General features: G+C 46.9%; 2 protein-coding genes across 3 annotated transcripts in view; one reads left to right on the top strand and one right to left on the bottom strand.

The window, feature by feature from the left end:
- Nucleotides 1–57: 57 nt before the first annotated feature.
- On the bottom strand, nucleotides 58–4,383 carry HIGD1B (HIG1 hypoxia inducible domain family member 1B). The gene is made up of 4 exons (XM_032396421.1): nucleotides 1,882–4,383; nucleotides 1,647–1,795; nucleotides 887–1,021; nucleotides 58–248 (listed from the first exon to the last, which is right to left on the bottom strand). Exons 2-4 carry the CDS (start codon nucleotides 1,744–1,746, stop codon nucleotides 184–186), a joined length of 300 nt encoding a protein of 99 aa, XP_032252312.1. The 5' UTR covers nucleotides 1,747–1,795; nucleotides 1,882–4,383; the 3' UTR covers nucleotides 58–183.
- Nucleotides 4,384–10,210: 5,827 nt separating this feature from the next.
- The window catches only part of GJC1 (gap junction protein gamma 1), a 42,699-nt gene continuing 35,173 nt past the window's right edge, over nucleotides 10,211–17,736 (top strand). For both annotated transcript variants that reach the window (XM_032396632.1, XM_032396634.1), the window contains exon 1: nucleotides 10,211–10,359. The gene's annotated coding sequence lies outside the window, so the exon portion shown is untranslated. The remainder of the gene's footprint in view (nucleotides 10,360–17,736) is intronic.

Raw genomic sequence — 17,736 nt, 5'->3', positions numbered from 1 at the left:
ACACACACACACACACACACACACACACACACACACACACCACCCCCCACCCCGAGCCGCTACCGGTCCCTTACTCTGCTGTCCCCCATGTGAAGAGACTTGATTTTCCTCAAAACTGCTTTATTAGGAACGTACCAGGGATTGCTGGAAGAGGCTGTGGTGGCCCCGGGCTCTACAGCAGTCCTACTTCTCCCCAGGATCCTGTGCTATTCTCCTGATGTAGTCTCTGTACGTCGTGTACACAGCACCTGCAGGAAGGAGAAGGGAAAACATCCCATAACACCGAACCCTGCACCCATCCTCTGGCTCTCCCAGGAGTCTGACTCCAGCCGTTCCCCTGAGAGTCCAGCTTCTCTGCTCGTCTTTTTGCTCTGGGTCTCAACAGCTGCCGTGAGCACCTGACCACACGGCCTAGGGAAACACCCCGTTGACAGTTCACAAAGCCCTTCCACATAGATTACCTATCTGAGAAACCTCACAGCAACCTGCAAGGTAGGCAAGCCAGGGTGCTTATCATCAGGTTGGACACAAGGAAACTGAGGCTCAGAGAAGGATTTGTCCACTGTCACACAGCTAGTCCGTAGCTGCCTGCCTCTTGACCCAGAGAGGAAGAGAAGTTCAGCAGATGTTCTGCTGTGTGATTTTTCTCACATCTAGAACAAACTGTCACGAAACCAACTGCACCATCCCCACAGGCCCCGGGACAGGAGATAAAACAAGGAATCCTGAAAATGGCTTGGTTTGGGAGTGTCACCCAAGACTTGCTGTGGAGCTTACTATAGGGAACAGGGACTAAAATCACCATCCCTTAACTGTCAGGACTCACAGCCAGATTTTGCCTCATCAGCTCTGTTCTTATTCTCCTGGGACCCCGGCAGCCACTCACCTAGCATGACTGCACCCACAGCACAGGCCTGCGCCGCCACTCGCGTGTGAATCAGGTGTATGGACATCTTGGTGGAACCACGGGCCTTCAGCCGATAAATCCGGTAGGCTGCCACTGCCAGGCAGCCTCCTAAGCCTGTAGGCAGAGAACATGACCGTTGGGCCTCAGTCACCAATCACATGGTTCCCCTGATGAGAGACCCCCTCACTTAGGTAGCCTGGGCATCTGGATAAACCCCTACTTTCCTGCCACTTCATGGCGGGAGAGGGGGGACCATCATCAGAATATTGAGTTGTTTCCTCTTGGTGGCATTTTCAAAGTGGCTGCCTCCCTCCAGTGAGGCCTCCTCTATGTACAAATAGCCCATCCTGAGCCTCCTACCCCCATTGGCTCTGCTCAGGCCCTTCTCCAACCGCTGTTGGCTCCCACAGCTACTTCACTACTCTCCCAAGACCTTGAGGAAGGAAGCCCTGGGAGACCCCAAACTGCTCCTCCCTGTCCTCACACAGGTGTTGATGCCCCATGTTTCCCCACACCCCAAGCCCTCGGCCACCACCTCCACCCATCCAGACTCCCTTATTTCATTGTCAGGTGTGTCCCTTCGTCCCTTGGCACCTTTGCTGCTGGTTCACTCCTTTCCTGGCTGGCAACTGCTCAGTGGGTATGACACTTGAGTTCTCTGCTTCATTTGAAAAGACTAGGAGACCTGTTCTCTGAGGGAAGGCCCCTCCTCGCCCTCTTTCCTTACTTTCCTACTCACCTACAGGCACCAGCGGAGACTCCCTGGTCTTCCTCAGGAACTTCTGAGACACACTGTCTTCGCCCTCAGGTGGTACCCACCAGCCTTTGTTAGCAGACATGATCTGGCCCCAGGGTTATCAGCTGGGGCTCTGAGGCTTCAGCCCAGTCCTAGAAAGAGGCACCTCACAATAACTCCCAATTCTCCTCAGTCTGGGGGAGAAAGGAAGGAGTTGCCTGCTAAGACCTTCTCTTACCATGCCCCAACACACCCGCTACTTGAAAAGTTGTCCCAAGTGTCCTGTCTCAGATGGCTGGACCACTAGTGCCATTTCTCCCATCTCTTCTTCCTAACGTTTGCCTCTTCCCCAGCTCATTCTGACTTCACTGTTTTCCCTGCCCCCCCCCCCCCTTCCATCAGTATCCCTATGTGATGCTTGGGTTGAGAAAAGCAGCTGGAAAAATCCACAGATGAGGGTGGGAGGAACAGGCATTGAGGCTTGGGCCCCCCACTGGTCTTGAATCTGTGACCGTTCCCTGAGGGAGCCACAGAATAGGATCTGGCCCCAGAGAGCCAGAGCCATCCCAGTGTCCCAGCACTGGCTACTGAATCACCAGAGCCAAAGATTAAGATGACTGGACATTGATTTGTGAATAATTTAGCATAGATTTTGGGCATTAGTACTAATGGAACTAATTCTGGTCCCTGAACTGCTCGCATTTCCATCTCTTGCCAGGTTCTTGGCCATTGCCGAACCCTTGCCTTCCTCTCTGGGCAGGTGACCCTTATTGCTCTACTTGCTAACCCCAGTAAACATCTGCTCTGATCACAAACTAGACGGAGCCCCCGAGTCCTGGTCCATAGACCAGGGCTTCTGCCTACGCGGTGCCTTCTGGGTCCGACCGTGAGACAGACTCCCTGCATGAGGTGACCTCTATTCCTAGTTGCCTCTTCTCTCCTGGAGGAGCAAGGACTGTCAGCCCCACAGGTTCTCAGCATGCTGGTGCTTACCCTAGGAGATGGCTAGAAAGTAGAGTGCAAGCAGCCCGGCCAGGGCTCAGCATCTGCTGTTTTGAACCGGCCAGGAGCTGATGATGGAGCTGCCACTGTGGGGTCAGGGAAGCAAGCTTTAATGGGGACTTTGAAGTCAGGAATGGAGAGGGGAGGAGATAGGCCAGGGCATCAGTCTTAACCCCCCATTTGCTGAGTTCCAGGCCAGAGCTTCAAGCACCGGAAGGTAATGAAAGATCAGATGGCGGGAGCCCTTAACTAGATTCAGTCTGTTAATTCCCATGGATGTAAGGGGCTGGATCAGGCAGGGACTTGCTACAGAGAACTGAGCTGGAAATACAGAGGCAAGAAACGAGAAAGATCCTTGGTTCTCTCGCAAGCTGTACTGCTTCGAACACTCACGAACAATGTGGGATGTAAATAAAATGCCCCTATTCCCAATTGTGGTCTTGATCCTTTCAAGGATGCTTTCTGGACCAAGGAGATTCATCCAGTTTATAACCACTAGGACTTCATCACATCTCCAGTGCTCCTTATACTGCCTACAGGGGTGAGATGCTCACTCATGCTCATTCAGGACAGAGATGACAATTGACCTGCATTATCACCTAATATGAGGTATTTACATTGCAGGCCTTTCAATTGTTCTATACAGTAAGTAGTTTGTTCATAGACCGGGAACTGAGCTTCTGAGAGGCTAAAAGACTTATCCAAGGGTGCACAGCTAGTAAATGGCAATGTCATGATCTGAATCTAGGTCTGACTGGCTCCAGAGTTTGTACTTGTAGCCTGCTTCCCATAGGCTGGCCAAGCAGAACCTCTCCATCCAGGCTGAAGCTTAGGAATGCTAATCAATTGTGGCACCCTGGATTCAGAGAAGAGGAGGAAAGAACCTTCTTGCTAATAAGCAAGTGGAAAAAGATTGGAGTACACTATGGAGAGGCCCACTCCATCCCAGGCCTTTGTTCCTTCCCTAGATCCTCAGCCCCATGTGTCTATCCGAACGGGGCTTTTCAGCACTGGAAATCCGTCCAGCAGCTGAAGTCTTTCTTTTCTCTCCCCAGCACTCACTGCCCTAGGAAAAGACCCAGGGTCACAGCAGCTCCCCAGGGCCTTAACATATCCCCAGCGTCCATGGGAACTCTCCTCCCAGTCATTCACACACACTCTCCCGGGCTGCCTCTCCTGGTCCCAGTGGTGGCCTGAATTCTCAAGAGATGGATGGTCTGGGCCAGAGGCAGGGGGATGAAATGCCTGGCTGAGACAGAGCAAGAATCAGGATTGACTCCAAGCCCTTTGGAGAATAGGGTCCAAGCTATGGAGAGCTAAGTTCAAAGAGGTTCTCCCTTATTGGGCTTCTGTTGATGCTCCTATAACATCTTAGCCCAGAATTGAGAAAAGAATACAGTTTTCTGAGCACCCATGGGGCAAGAAATGTGCTAATTGCTTTAAGTAGGTTATTTTTATTTAATCCTCACAATTCTGTAAGGTACGTACTATTATCCCCCATTTCACAGATGAAAAACTGAGGCTTGGGTTAAATGTCTTGCTCCGGGTCACAGTAAGTGACAGAAGAAAGAACCAGACTAATAACTGTTCCTAAAATCAAATCTCACTGTTCTGGACTAATGGGAGAAGGATTGTAAACTGGAGGGAAAGTCTCTTGAAATAGAAGAAATAAAATTCCTTTTTACTTCTGAGAACACAGTAAAACTACAAGAACAGATTTCTGTAGACTACCACTTCAGTAAACAGCTAAGATAAATTATGATAATATTTTTGTTACTATGCCAAGTCTTCAATAATTATTTCTATTTAAGCATTTCTACATTAGTAATTTGCTTAGTAAACCTTTTTTCCTTCCAGGTCATGTCACACTCATAGAAATTCTAATTTAGAAGGGTCTAATTGAGTGATGCAGACAGACTTAATGGATCCGGAGCGTAGGCCACAGGCAGACATGGGATCAGTTAGCTGCTTGAATGACCACTCTCTGAATACTTGGTCTTTTGCCACTCAACGTCTTTTGAGTCTATGCCATCATCTGTAAAATGGAGGTAGCATCTCCCCATAGGATCATTGTAGGAGTTAAATAAGATGATTGTTAGAATTCCCCTGCACATGGCCTGCTCCTCTTCCTTCCAGAATGAGCAAGTGTCAGGAAACGGGTAGCAGGCTAGGGGAGAAGTACAAAGTCCCTGACAATAGATGAAAAGGTTGCCACGTTCCGGGTGGTCCCAGTTCAGCACACCCTTGTCCCTCTCCAACCTTCTTCAGGCTGCTTCTCCCTATTGTGTTGGGAGGGGGTGGCCAGGACTTGAAGCACTACACAAAGCAAGGCATTGCTATGCTATATATAGCCCAAGGGAGCTGAGGGACCAGGCAGGGAAAGGAGGGCCAGCAACTCTTTTGCCTTGAGCTAAAGGAGTGCTGTGAGTGAGGAGATGCTGAAGAATGAACTGGACAAGGAACAGAAGATGCTTGAATTGGGGTTGGAATGAGGAGGACCCAGGCTGAAGGGCTGGGGGAATCACAGGAGAGGAAACATTAGGCCATATATAGTAGTGTCTCAGGGACTGGAGGTGCCAGGAGTGGGGGGGAACAGGAGCAGGCTGGGGCTGGAAGTTTCCAAATAACAGGGCTAGGCTGAGGCAGCCTCTAGAAGGTGCCTGGGGTAGGGAGGGTAAGACATCCCCTCCCCTAAAAGCAGGCAGTAAGTTCAAATGACCCTGCAGTTTTTGTCCAAGGACAGCCCCAAGAGCAACAGGCCTGGGGCCAGGAAAGTGCCTTTGTTACCACTAATCTTTCTGGGGAGACTACTCACACATTTAAAAAGCTTCTAAGAGGGCGTGGATGGTAGCGATTGGAAGGCTGCATCCGACTGTAGTAATGCTGACGTCGTAGGATCACGTCTTGTGAAGGACCAATTTTGAGCTGCGTATTAAGACACACCTGTCTCAGATGATGAATGGATGCGCAGGGATTTGAAATGTTTTGCCAAGATCCTTGTGGTGGGTGCTTTTGAATACCCAAATTACCTGGCTTCCTCCAAAGAACACTGTGGGAGGGGACTAATGCCTTTGGAGCCTACACATTTTAGGCATTTCACATTTTTTTTTTTTTTTAAGATTTTTTAACTTATTTATTTGAGAGAGAATGAGAGACAGAGAGCATGAGAGGGAGGAGGGTCAGAGGGAGAAGCAGACTCCCCGCTGAGCAGGGAGCCCAATGCGGGACTCGATCCCGGGACTCCAGGATCATGACCTGAGCCGAAGGCAGTCGCTTAACCAACTGAGCCACCCAGGCGCCCCAGGCACTTCACATATTTTATTTCATCTTCACAAAGTCCCAACAGATGGATCTCATCCCCATTTTACAGATGAGGAGACCATGGCTCAGAGAGGGGAAGTAACAGCCAGATGGCACAGCAAGTAAATGGCTGAGCTATCCAACCAATAATGTTAACCGCTATAGACCAGCTTACAGTGGAAAGTTAACATAGCAAGTAATAATGGGACTTCATGTACATTTCACCATCACATTCTCACACCATCACATTCTCACACCATTGTAGAAATATGAGTAAACAAGTACAAACAGCTGGGCAGAGAGAACTTCCAGAAATTCAAAGATTGCACCTACTGCACTGCTTCTCACCAACGCAGGGTAGTTCCTGAGCCAGCACAGAATGGGTCCTCTCCCATATGCGTCCCCCCACCCCCATCTCCTGCACACACTTCACCTATCCCTCATTTGCAAGTAAATTGACCTTAATTTAAAATTCTGCCTTCCTTTGCAAGGAACTGCTAACTGGGCTCCAGGAACACTGGTGAGGGTCATCCTACTGTTCTTTCTTATACTACTTGTGTTAACATATTCAAAAAAAATTTTTGACAACAACAACAAAAAATCTGCCTCACCCACCATCCCTGTGACAGAGAGAAACAGTATAATGTGTCCCACAGGTCAACTAAAACTGCTGGGGGTTCTGGGGAAAGGGGTGTGCTACTCATACCTGCCTCCCCATTAGCACATGCAATCAAGAGCTGGTTTAACAAGAAGCTTCCTCACTATCCAGCCAGTCTGGGGCCCACAGGGCTTCCTGTTGCCAACAGGGAGCTTTCCGAAAATCCTACCTCTCTGAGCCTTTGCTCCCATCCCCCCAGGACACAGCAATCTACTCTGAGTTTATCAGCCAAGTGGGGACCCTGGAAAATGTGTAATGGAAATAGTGACACACTGGAGTGTTCAAGTTGACCTTGCAGTTCCCAAACCACAGAGCCCCAGGGTGACTCTCAAGTTCTCAAACTGGGTTTTGATCCTTTCCTGCCTGGGCCCCATGTGAATAAAAAGTGATGCGGTTCTCACAGCACCGGCCTCCACCACTCTGTGCCAGAGGCTTGGAAACCAAACCCCTTCCCTCTTTGAAGCCTGGGGCTTTTTTTTTTTTTCCTTCCCTCGGGTAGCCTGTCTTTTTGTGCTAGCCATGGCAAGCTCTCAGTCACTCATTCACTCGGTGTGTACTTGCTAAGCACCTACCATGTGCGGTGCTCTGCTCTAGAAGCTGAGAGGCAATGGTCCTGCCTTCAGGGAACTCACATTCTAGCGGTTGCTAGATCCTGGTTGATGAGGGAGCAGAAGGCGAGCTGAGGACAAAGCACAAGCTGACACCCGACAACCCCCTCCCCCGCAGGTGGGATATATGTGACATTCCTCAGCCCTAAAGCTAAGGGGATGAAAAACAGTTAACTTACAGAGATTACACTCCTTCAAGGCAGGAGTCTCCCTCAGTTTACAAATGTCTTAGTGATTTACAAGAAAAAAGCATTCTTATCAATAACCTAGCTTCCAGGAGGAAATGTAGATAAAATTAAATGTCCTTATAACGTGCAGCCCATTGACCAATACTTGAGGCAGGCATAGTATAATGTTCTTCCAGGAAGCTCCCAACTGTCTCAATGTTAATGCCTTGCTGGAGGGAAAAACAACCTTAACCTGACAAGGGCAAGGCCTCCAGTATCTCGTAGGTCCTGTTTAGCATATGAAAGTTCTGAAAACCTCCCTTTTCCCTTACCTCCCCCAACTCCAAGTATATCATCAATTGCTCCTCACAACCCCAGTGCCCCTCTTTCTGTCCATGGGTCCCATCCCAGTACTTTAATTAAACCATCTTTTTGCACCAGAGACATCTCAAGAATTCTTTCTTGGCCGTCGGCTTCAAACCCTAACATCTTTCCTACATCACTGGTGACTGTCTGTATCAGAGATCCTCTGGCTTAGGTTTCTGGCTTCAGTTTACCACCTATAACTGGATTAAAAGATGTCACTAGCTGGCAAGGTGATAAAAGAAGAGTTATATTTCTGTTGTTTTTTTTTTTAAGCTATCTGCAGGTTAAACAGCTTAGCTTCCATGGGTCTTATTATTTCCTTTTTTCTTTTTTTTAAGATTTCATGTTTTTATTTTAGAGAGAGAATGAGCAAGAGAGACAGAGAGGGCATGAGCGGGGGTTTGGGCAGAGGGAAGGGGAGAAGCAGACTCTCCCGCTGAGCAGGGAGCCTGACGTGGGGCTCGATGATCCCAGGACTCTGGGATCATGACCTGAGCCGAAGACAGACGCTTAACCGACTGAGCCACCCAGGCACCTCATTATTTCCATCTTTAAAAGGTTTCTCTGCCAGAAGAGAGACAGGGCTACAGCCTTGGTAGTCAGGTAACAAATACAGAAAGTGTATTGTTCCCAATCTCCATGAAGAATGGTCAATGCTAAAAGACAGGAAGCCTTCCTCAGCAGTTTCATCCATGAACTTATAGGAAAATAATACCTAATGAACATTTAATATGTATTATTAATATATGAAATATACATATATAATCAAATGTTTTGACACCACTTTAAAGTTTTTGGGTTTTTTTTTAAGATTTATTTGAGTGAGAGAGGGTGTGGGGCAAGGGGCAGAGGGGGAGAATGTCATGCAGACTCCCTGCCCAGCGCAGAGCCTGATGCAGGGCTCGATTCCACAACCCTGAGATCATGACCTGAGCAGAAACCAAGAGTCGGACGCCCAACCAACTGAGCCACCCAGGCACTCCACCACTTTAAAGGTTTTTGTGGAAATCTTAATATGCCACACAAAAATGCACTATCAAAAGTGTACAGCTCAGATGTGGTAACTGAACACATCTGTGTATTCAAAGTCCAGATCAAGAAAAGAACAGGACCAGTCTCCCAGAAGCCCCCTCATATTCCCCATGACTAATCTTACCCCTAGGTAACCACTATCCTTACTCAAGAGCACAGGACACTTTAGCCTGTTTTTGAACTTCATATAAATGGAAAGTTTTGTGAGATTCATCTATCTTGTGTGTGATTGTAGATGGTTCATTCTCATTGCTGCATAAGGTACCATTGTGTGACTAGAACATTTCATCTATCCTTTCTATAGTTGTTGGACATTTGGGGGCTTTCCAGTTCTCTGGCTATTACAAATAGTGTTGCTATGAACACATTAATACATGTAGTTTGTGTACATCTGTACACATTTCTGTGGAATTTCCATGGAATTGCAGTCACAGTGTAGGCGTAGGTTTAGCTTTAGTAGATATTGCCATTTTCCAAAGCAATTTGTACCAATATAGAATTGCACTAGCAGGATGTTAGTTTTAATATTTTAATCAGCATATGTAGTAATGTTGTCTCCTGTGTTACTTTAGTTTGATGTGTTCTTTATCATATTTTCATATATTTACAAGGTCATCACACTTGTCATTTTAAATACATTTGTAGAGAGGGAATGTGATAAGGAAGGGGTTGGGGATGAATGGGGCACTGCGAGTTCGGCGGGGGGAGAGGGGAGGAGAACTTAAATACAGAGGCCAAGCAGGTAATGAAAATGATTCAAGCAGCTAAGTGGGAACAGTGCCTGCCCTGCACAAACAAATATTACTCAGAAGTAGCCGCGGATGAAACTAGAGGCTCAAAGGGAGGAATTTTTTTTTTTTTTCACTATTTAGAGAGAAGCCAAAGATCTGGATTTTAAACTTTTGGCAATTAATGCATACTTTTAGAAAACATCCTACCGGCCAAACAAAACTTTTGTCAGTGGGCCAGATTGCCAGCCCTCTGGACTAGCGGTTAGTTCCGGCCTGGCTTTCGGGGTAGGAGGGTTTGACCTGTAGCAAGTCACCTCATTTGTTAGAGCTTAATTTCCTCTGTGGTCAAAAGAGTAAAATAGAAGCCTATCCTTTTGTACAGTGATGGTCAAATGAGATAATTCAAGGAGTACAGAGTTGTCAAACACCATAGTAAAGTACTCTCCCATCTCCTTGGGACGCCTTCCGTTGTAATGCACGGACTCCCTGTACTTAAAGCATTTGAGGTGTTTCCAGATTCCTTCGAGGCGAGGCAGTTTAAGGCTGGACATTCCCATGCATACAAATTCTCCAGAAAGTCCTTTGTATGGGATCCTGCTGGGATGCAAGGGGTTAAGAGGAAATAGCCTATTAGGGTTTTGCTAATCTGAGAAGTCCAGGACTTCAAAAGTATCTAAAACGCCACTAACAGCCAAGCCTCAAAGGAGGCAGGATGATTAACCCGACGAGGGGCAGTAGGAGCAGAACCTAGAACGGGGCGTCAGCATCCTGATGTGTCACACTGGACCCAGGCCTCGGCGGAGCGCACAGAAGACAACTCCGGGGCTCGTAGGACAGACCTAGGATGCTCAGGTAAGGCGTGTCCTCGCGGCGCCGTTGGTAGCCCGCCCAAACCGAGGCACTGGCCGCGGGGGACTGCTGTCCCGAGAACCAAGCTGGAGGGATGAATTGTTCCGGGGGCGAGGTCTGCGCCCACCCAGGTCCAGACTCCACGCGGGTGGCACCGACACAGTCGGCGCCCCCGGGACCGCCCGGGAGCGCGCGAGGGCCCGACCGCAGAAAGTTGGACGCCCGCGCCGCCGCCCGCGCGCTCCGGGGCGCCCCCTCCCACCCGAGCGCCACGTGCCGCTCGCCCCCTGCTCCCAGGCCGCGGCGGGACGCCCCCGCCCCCACCGCGGCGCGTAGTGCGCAGGCGCCTCCCCGCGGGTCCGGGCGGCGGGAGCGGCAGGCGGCGGCGGGAGCGGCTTCGGCCTCGGCTGGAGACTCAGGCGAGGGCGGCGGCGGTGAGAGTTGGAGGAGAGGCGCGGGTGGCGGCGAAGGCGATGGCGACGCGGGGCACATGAGGCGGCGGCCGGCGGGACGGGCCGAGGCCCGGCGGAGGAGGCGGCTCCGGGGGAACACGCCGCCCGGTGAGGGGCGGCCGCAGGGCGGGCTGAGGAGCGGGCAAGGGGCGGGGCCCGGGGGGGCGGGAGAACGTGTGGGGAGGCCGGAGGAGGGGGGGACGCGGGGGACGGGGGTCCCGGGAAGAGTGCGGGGGGGGGGGGGGGGGGGCTGCTGCCGAGACTTCCCGCCGACCCCGGAGGGGCGTCTGACCGGCGGCCCGCCGCTGCCCCCTGCGCTCCCTCCCCCTTTGTCCCTGGGCGCGCTGTTCCCAAATTGGGAGGGAAACGGCCAGGGGGTGGGCCCGGGCGGCGGCGGCCGCGCCGGGCGGGCGGGGACCCCGGAGGACCCCGGGCGCGCACTTGGGCGGCGCTCGGCGGTGCTCGCAACTCCTCGGGGCGGTTAGGGGCGCAGGGCCGCGCCGGGGCCGCCCCTCGCCGCCGGGGCGCTTCGCGGGCTGGTCTTTGTCTCCCGACGCTCGGCCCCTGACATCTCTCCGGGCGGCGTGCGGTTCGTTTGACTCCTTCCTCTAACAGCGCTGCCGGGACTCCTGCCTCCCGTCAGTGTTGTAGACAAGATTTAGTTCGAGGGCTGGAAGGAGGGAAACGGGGGGCGGGGGAGAATGGCGCGGTCGCCTCTTCATTAACATGTTTCCTTTACTTAAAATGATTTTTTTTCCACTTCGTGAAACTTTGGACAATTGTTTTGTTCTCCCTTCGATCTGCAGATTCAAAATTAAGAGAAGGCGCTAAAGCTGCGACTGTGGCCAATTGTGTGGTTGGTGGCTGCGTTTGGAGCTTTGAGTTGAAAGGATTTACGTGAATGTGTGGTTTAGAATTTGCGTTGTTTTCTTGTGATTGTTTCTAAGATTGGGATTACTTTTTCTTTGCGAAGTGGGCGAGTTCGGATTTATGATTTGAAGGAATGTTTGTTCATTGAGAACCTGCAATGGTACAGATTTCATTGTGCTCACGCTTTATTTTGTTAGCCTCAAGACCATACTTTGTGGAATCGAGTAAATCAAGATAGAGTAAGTTCTGGATAAGCATTATCTTGTGCCTGATTAGTCTAAAACTATTACCCGTTCGTGTTGTGTATACTTTGAAGTGAGTATGTGGGAAAGCGCTATAAAAACCAAGCAGTCTAAATGAAGGGAACTTTAATTCCTAATAAACGGAGAACAGCATATCTCGACTACATCACATATCTGTAGAAAAGGGGATTAATAATGTAATTTAGGGATCAAATCCTTTACCTCCTAAAGAAGGTTTAGGTATTATTCAGAGTAAGAATGCAGAAAAATAAACTTAATTCCAGAGCTTCTGACTAAATATATTGTGAATTGTGGTTACCACGATTCCTGGAGTTTTGTTGGTTTTACTTTTTTGGAATTTAGCATATATGTTGCAGTTGCTTTAGATTTCTTAAGTGCTGTATAATGGCAGAATTAAAGAAATGAACTGACTCTTCTGGGTAAAAGGTAAAAAGCTGTGGTAAACCCCATCTTAGTGTGAGCCAGATATTTGTGAGCAGAGTATTGTAAGGAAAGGACATTTTGGAGAGAATACGTAGGAGCCATATGGAAGTTCTACCTGTCTTATTTGTCCTGATTTGTAATGGTTTGATACTGTTTACTGCTTGTCTTAAACTGTTGTGCGCTTTTCCAAAGCATTTCAAACATTCTTTCTAAAAGTCAGCGCTTTTAGCTTCTTTTTTAGGTTGTGTGACTTCAGAATTGGTTTTCTATCTCTGCTAGGTAGCCACCACAGTTCTCTCAAAAAGGAGCGAAGGACCCAGAGACCTTCAATTCAGTTCATGAAGATAGAATTGACTTTTAGCCTTCAGTCCAAAGGATTTAAGAAGTTAACATACCTTCAGCATAACAGTTTTACTTAAATACTGTTACCCTTAATAATTATTTTTATTCCTATTTTATATTTGTATAAATTAGCAAAAGGGAAGGACTAGAGGGTCTGTCTCTGATTAGTTGCACCACCACCCTAGCTCCAGGCTCTTCTATTAAGTCAGTAATTGGGATCCTAGAATACAAAATACATAATTAAAATCTAGAGTATCATTCTCTTAATAAATGCATAGTTTGTTCTATGCCTAATGCAGTGCAAAGAGATGAGTTCCAAAGTGCTGGGCTTTTTATTTGAGGTTTGTTAACATTTCAAAATAAATGAGCTGTGTTCCCTTCTTTTTTTCATTATTAGTCTGGATAGTTAGTGCAACTGGGAGTATACTTCTTTATTTCCAAATTGGTGCTTTTTTTTTTTTAACTTGCAAATGTATGTATTTATTTTTACTCATTGGTGCTTTTCTTGTAGCATAGAAACGTGTGGCTCCTACCCAAAATATCTGATAGAAATTTAGGCAAAGAAAAATGGGATTACTTTTTTTTTTAAGACCATTTCTTTGAGAATACATAGGATAATAGATTTTAGTTGGTATCATTAACCTAAAACACAGTTCTGCACTGTTAACATCAGCTAAGTGCCAACAATTTTCAGACCTACTACCACAACTGATGAGTTTAGTTTTTGTGGAAATAAGGACCTATTCTTTTATCTCTGAGCATTGCTATTTTCTCCAGCTCTTTAGAATGAATGACCAGACAGTACTGGGCTGTCATACAGGAGTAGTACATTCTTGAATTTTGGAAACACTGTAGGGGTTGACAACCTTCCAAGTTTGTCTTTGAAGCCTGTGTGTGGAATGTGTTGCCCAAAGGATTTCGCCCCCACCCCAGGACAGGGATGAGATCTCTTTGCAGATACCATTTTATTTCTAAGAAAAGAAGTGTTCTGTGGAATGAGTAGAGCCCTCAGAGTTTGTATTTTTGAGCTATACTGCTTGTTGCACCAGCACAATTTGGACATGGTACTCTGGTGGCCGTTCATTCATTTAGTGAACTCTTTTTTTCATTCAGTTATTTGCTAGAATGCTAGATGCTGAAGATGAGTACTGTGTGGTTTTTGCTCTCAAGATGCTTACAGCTTAACATGCTGAAAGGTTTAGCAATTTGGAAATTCTCTGAAATCTTTGAAACAAAAGAATGTACAGGATTTTGGAGTAAGTTTTTATGTTTTTTCGCTATAGAAATGGAATAAACTTGGGCGCCTGGGTGGCTCAGTTGGTTAAGCGACTGCCTTCGGCTCAGGTCATGATCCTGGAGTCCTGGGATCGAGTCCCGCATCGGGCTCCCTGCTCTGCAGGGAGTCTGCTCCTCCCTCTGAACCTCCCCCCTCTCATGTGCTCTCATTCTCTCTCTCTCAAATAAATAAATAAAACCTTAAAAAAAAAAAAAAAAAGAAATGGAATAAACTTCATCCTTATTATCCTCTAATCTCTAAACTGGATATTCTAGTCTCATATAGTTGCAAAGATTATTTTCATCTGTCTCTGAATGATTTATCAGTTTTGACTGAATTTATTGTCACTTAACTGAGTTATAACATTTCTTTTGGAAATGTTCAGAATAAGGTAGATCTGGACTTTCTGTTTTTAGGGAATTCCCTTTGACTCATTCTTGGACCTCAGATTCCTAAATGCCCATTTCAGAATAGGTGTTTATTTTATTTTTATTTTTTTAAGATTTTATTTATTGGGACGCCTGGGTGGCGCAATTGGTTAAGTGTCTGCCTTCAGCTCAGGTCACGATCCCAGGGCCCTGGGATCAAGTCCCACATTGGGCTCCTTGCTCAGTGGGGAGCCTGCTTCTCCCTCTGCCTGCTCTACCTGCTACTCCCCTTGCTTGTGCTCTTTGACAAATAAATAAAATCTTAGAAAGATTTTATTTTTTTATTTGAGAGAGAAAGAGGGCGCATAGCGCAAGGGGGGAGGGGCAGAGGGAGAAGCAGACTCCCCGCTGAGTAGGGAGCCAGACATAGGGCTCAGTCCCGGGACCCTGAGATCATGACCTGAACCAAAGGCAAACGCTCAACCAGCTGAGCCACCCAGGCACCCCAATAGGTGTTTATTTCAGTTCAAAAATTTCCTTCCTGAAGTACTCTTTTCTCCTGGCTTCTGATTTCCCCCACTTGCTCTCTGGCTATTCCTTCAGGTTTTCCCCCCATCCTCTTCTGCCAGATCTTTATTTTATTTTTTTTAAATATTTTATTTTATTTATTCATGAGAGAGAGAGAGGCAGAGGCAGAGGGAGAAGCGGGCTCCCCGCAGAGCAGGGAGCCAGATGCTGTGGACTCATGACCTGAGCTGAAGGCAGACACTTAACCGACAGAGCCACTCAGGCGCCCCTCTACCAGATCTTTAATTGATGGTCTTTCTCAAGTCTTGGTCCTCTAATTTCATCCATTCTGTGGCTTCAGTTACAATATGTATTTTGAATACTCCCAAATTTTTGTCTGCCTCCCAGACTTCTTTTCTGATCCCAGCTGCCTACTCAACATCTCTACTTAGCTTCGGAGATACTTTGAGTTGAGATGCCCAGACTGACCTCTTAATCGTGGCTCCAAACCTAGACCTTCTTCACTGTACCATTTCATTAAGTGGCTCTATCAACAACTTACTGAGGCCAGACTTGTGATTTTTCTCTACCTTTAGTCTCCCCATCCTAGTCTAGGTCACCTTTTCCTAAGATTATTATAGTCAATTATAAATGGTCTTTCCGCATTCGCTCTTATTTTTAAAAGGGGGGGTAGTATGAGATATTTAAGACAGGAAAAGTAATAAATAATACTATAATAAATATTTAACTACCTTGCAGCTTAGGAAAATAAAATATTACCAGTAAAGTTCAGGTGTTTCCCCACCTGATTGTATCCTCCTTCCCCCAGCCTCCATTGTAGACCTCCTTGCCAGAGGTAATCACTAATTGAATTTATTATTCCTTTGCACTTCTTTATACTTTTACTACATACATACATACCCTAAGCAGTATATCCTCATCTAGTCTTCTCACAGCAGCTAGAATTGTCTTTATAAAACAAATTTAACCAAGTCACTTACCTGAAAACTTGTTTTCCTTTTAAGGCCTTCCCTCTTCATTTAACAAGGTGTGATCTGGCCTTGCCTACTTCCCTAGCATCATGTCTTTGTACTTACTTTTCTTGTTATGAGTGGTGTGGCTTGCTGATCTTTTTTTTTTCCTTTTTTCTTTCTTTTTTCCCCCCTCTATTCCTTAAAGGTTCAGAGCTCACCCAAGGCCTTTGTACATGCTGTAGGTAATTATTCTGCCTGGAAAGCAGCCCCTCAATTCTTCAAAATATGCTTAAATATCACTTTTGTGGAGAAATCTTTTCTGATCCTCCTAGATTCAGTTAGAGAACTCAATAACATACTCTTACAGCACCCTGCACTTCTATTATAGTTTTGATTAATTATTTGTATAATGCTTATTTCACCATTAGACTGTTCTGTATATTTCATTAAGTCAGGAGTAATAATCTATCTTGGGCAGCCCAGTATCACAGCACCTAGCTCATAGTTCATTTCTTTCTTTTTTTTTTTTCTTTTTTAAGATTTTATTTATTCATCTAAAACACAGATAGAGAGAGAGATCATGAGCAGGGGGAGAGGCAGGCTCCCAACCGAGCCAGGAGCCCGATGTGGGCCTCGATCCCACCTGAGCTGAAGGCAGACGCTTAACCATCTGAGCCACCCAGGCGCCCTCATAGTTCATTTCTGTATTCAACAATTACTTGAGTGCTTACTAGTTTCTCTTTTATTTATAGTTGATGATTGTAGCAAAGTAACTTCTTTTTTTTTTTTTAAGATTTTATTTATTTATTTGACAGAGAGAGACACAGCGAGAGAGGGAACACAAGCGGGGGGAGTGGGAGAGGGAGAAGCCGGCTTCCCGTGGAGTAGGGAGCCCGATGCAGGGCTCGATCCCAGGATGCTGGGATCATGACCTGAGCCGAAGGCAGACGCTTAACGACTGAGCCACCCAGGCGCCCCGCAAAGTAACTTCTGACAGAGCTTTTGTTCTAATTAGAAGCCTCATTATTGGGGCACCTGGGTGGTGCAGTCAGTTGAGAATCCTGTTCTTGGTTTTGGCTCAGGTCATGATCAGGTTGTAAGATTGAGCCTCACGTCACTTCGGGCTCTGAGCTCAATGCAGAGCTGCTTGAGTTTCTCTCTCTCCCTCTCCCTCTGCCCCTTACCTGCTCTCTCTCTCTCAAATAAATAAATAAATAAAATCTTTATTAAAAAAAAGAAGCCTCATTATTTTATGTTTTTTGCACTATTGGTCTTATATGCCGATGCAGTGCTAGTTCTTGGTAAATACTTACTGATGTAAACTTGCTAATAGCCATGGCCTGAACAATCTTCAGTAGTTTTTTTTTTTTTTATTAAAGATTTTATTTATTTATTTGACAGAGAGATAGTACAAGTAGGCAGAGAGGCAGGCAGAGGGAGAGGGAGAAGCAGACTCCCCGCTGAGCAGGGAGCCCGATGTGGGGCTCGATCCCAGGACCCTGGGATCATGACCTGAGCCGAAGGCAGGCGCTTAACGACTGAGCCACCCAGGCGCCCCCAATCTTCAGTAGTTTTAATAGACCAAAAATACAGTGGTCACCAGTGGTATAGTATACACAATGGGTACACTTGCCTCCCAGGAAAATAATCATAGCTGGCTTAGGCAGGCTGTTAGATGTAATAAAGAAATTGAAGATTAGGTTTTTTCTTTGACATCCTATACCTAGTTCTGATTTTCATTTCTTCTATTTGTTGGGCCAAGCTTCAGTATAATTAATGTCCCAAAAAACTGGGACAGTTTATATACATGAAGGCCAGTGTTGATAGTTTTGCACTTCAGTATTTTACTTTGTAGACTTTTTTGGGGTAGGTAATGTATTAGGTATTATAAAATCCTAAAGGTAT

This window comes from Phoca vitulina, unplaced genomic scaffold, assembly GCF_004348235.1.
Source record: "Phoca vitulina isolate PV1807 unplaced genomic scaffold, GSC_HSeal_1.0 scaffold92, whole genome shotgun sequence".
Taxonomy (NCBI): Eukaryota; Metazoa; Chordata; class Mammalia; order Carnivora; family Phocidae; genus Phoca; species Phoca vitulina.
Note: the sequence above shows the minus strand (reverse complement) of the source record. Positions and strands in the feature narration are given on the sequence as shown.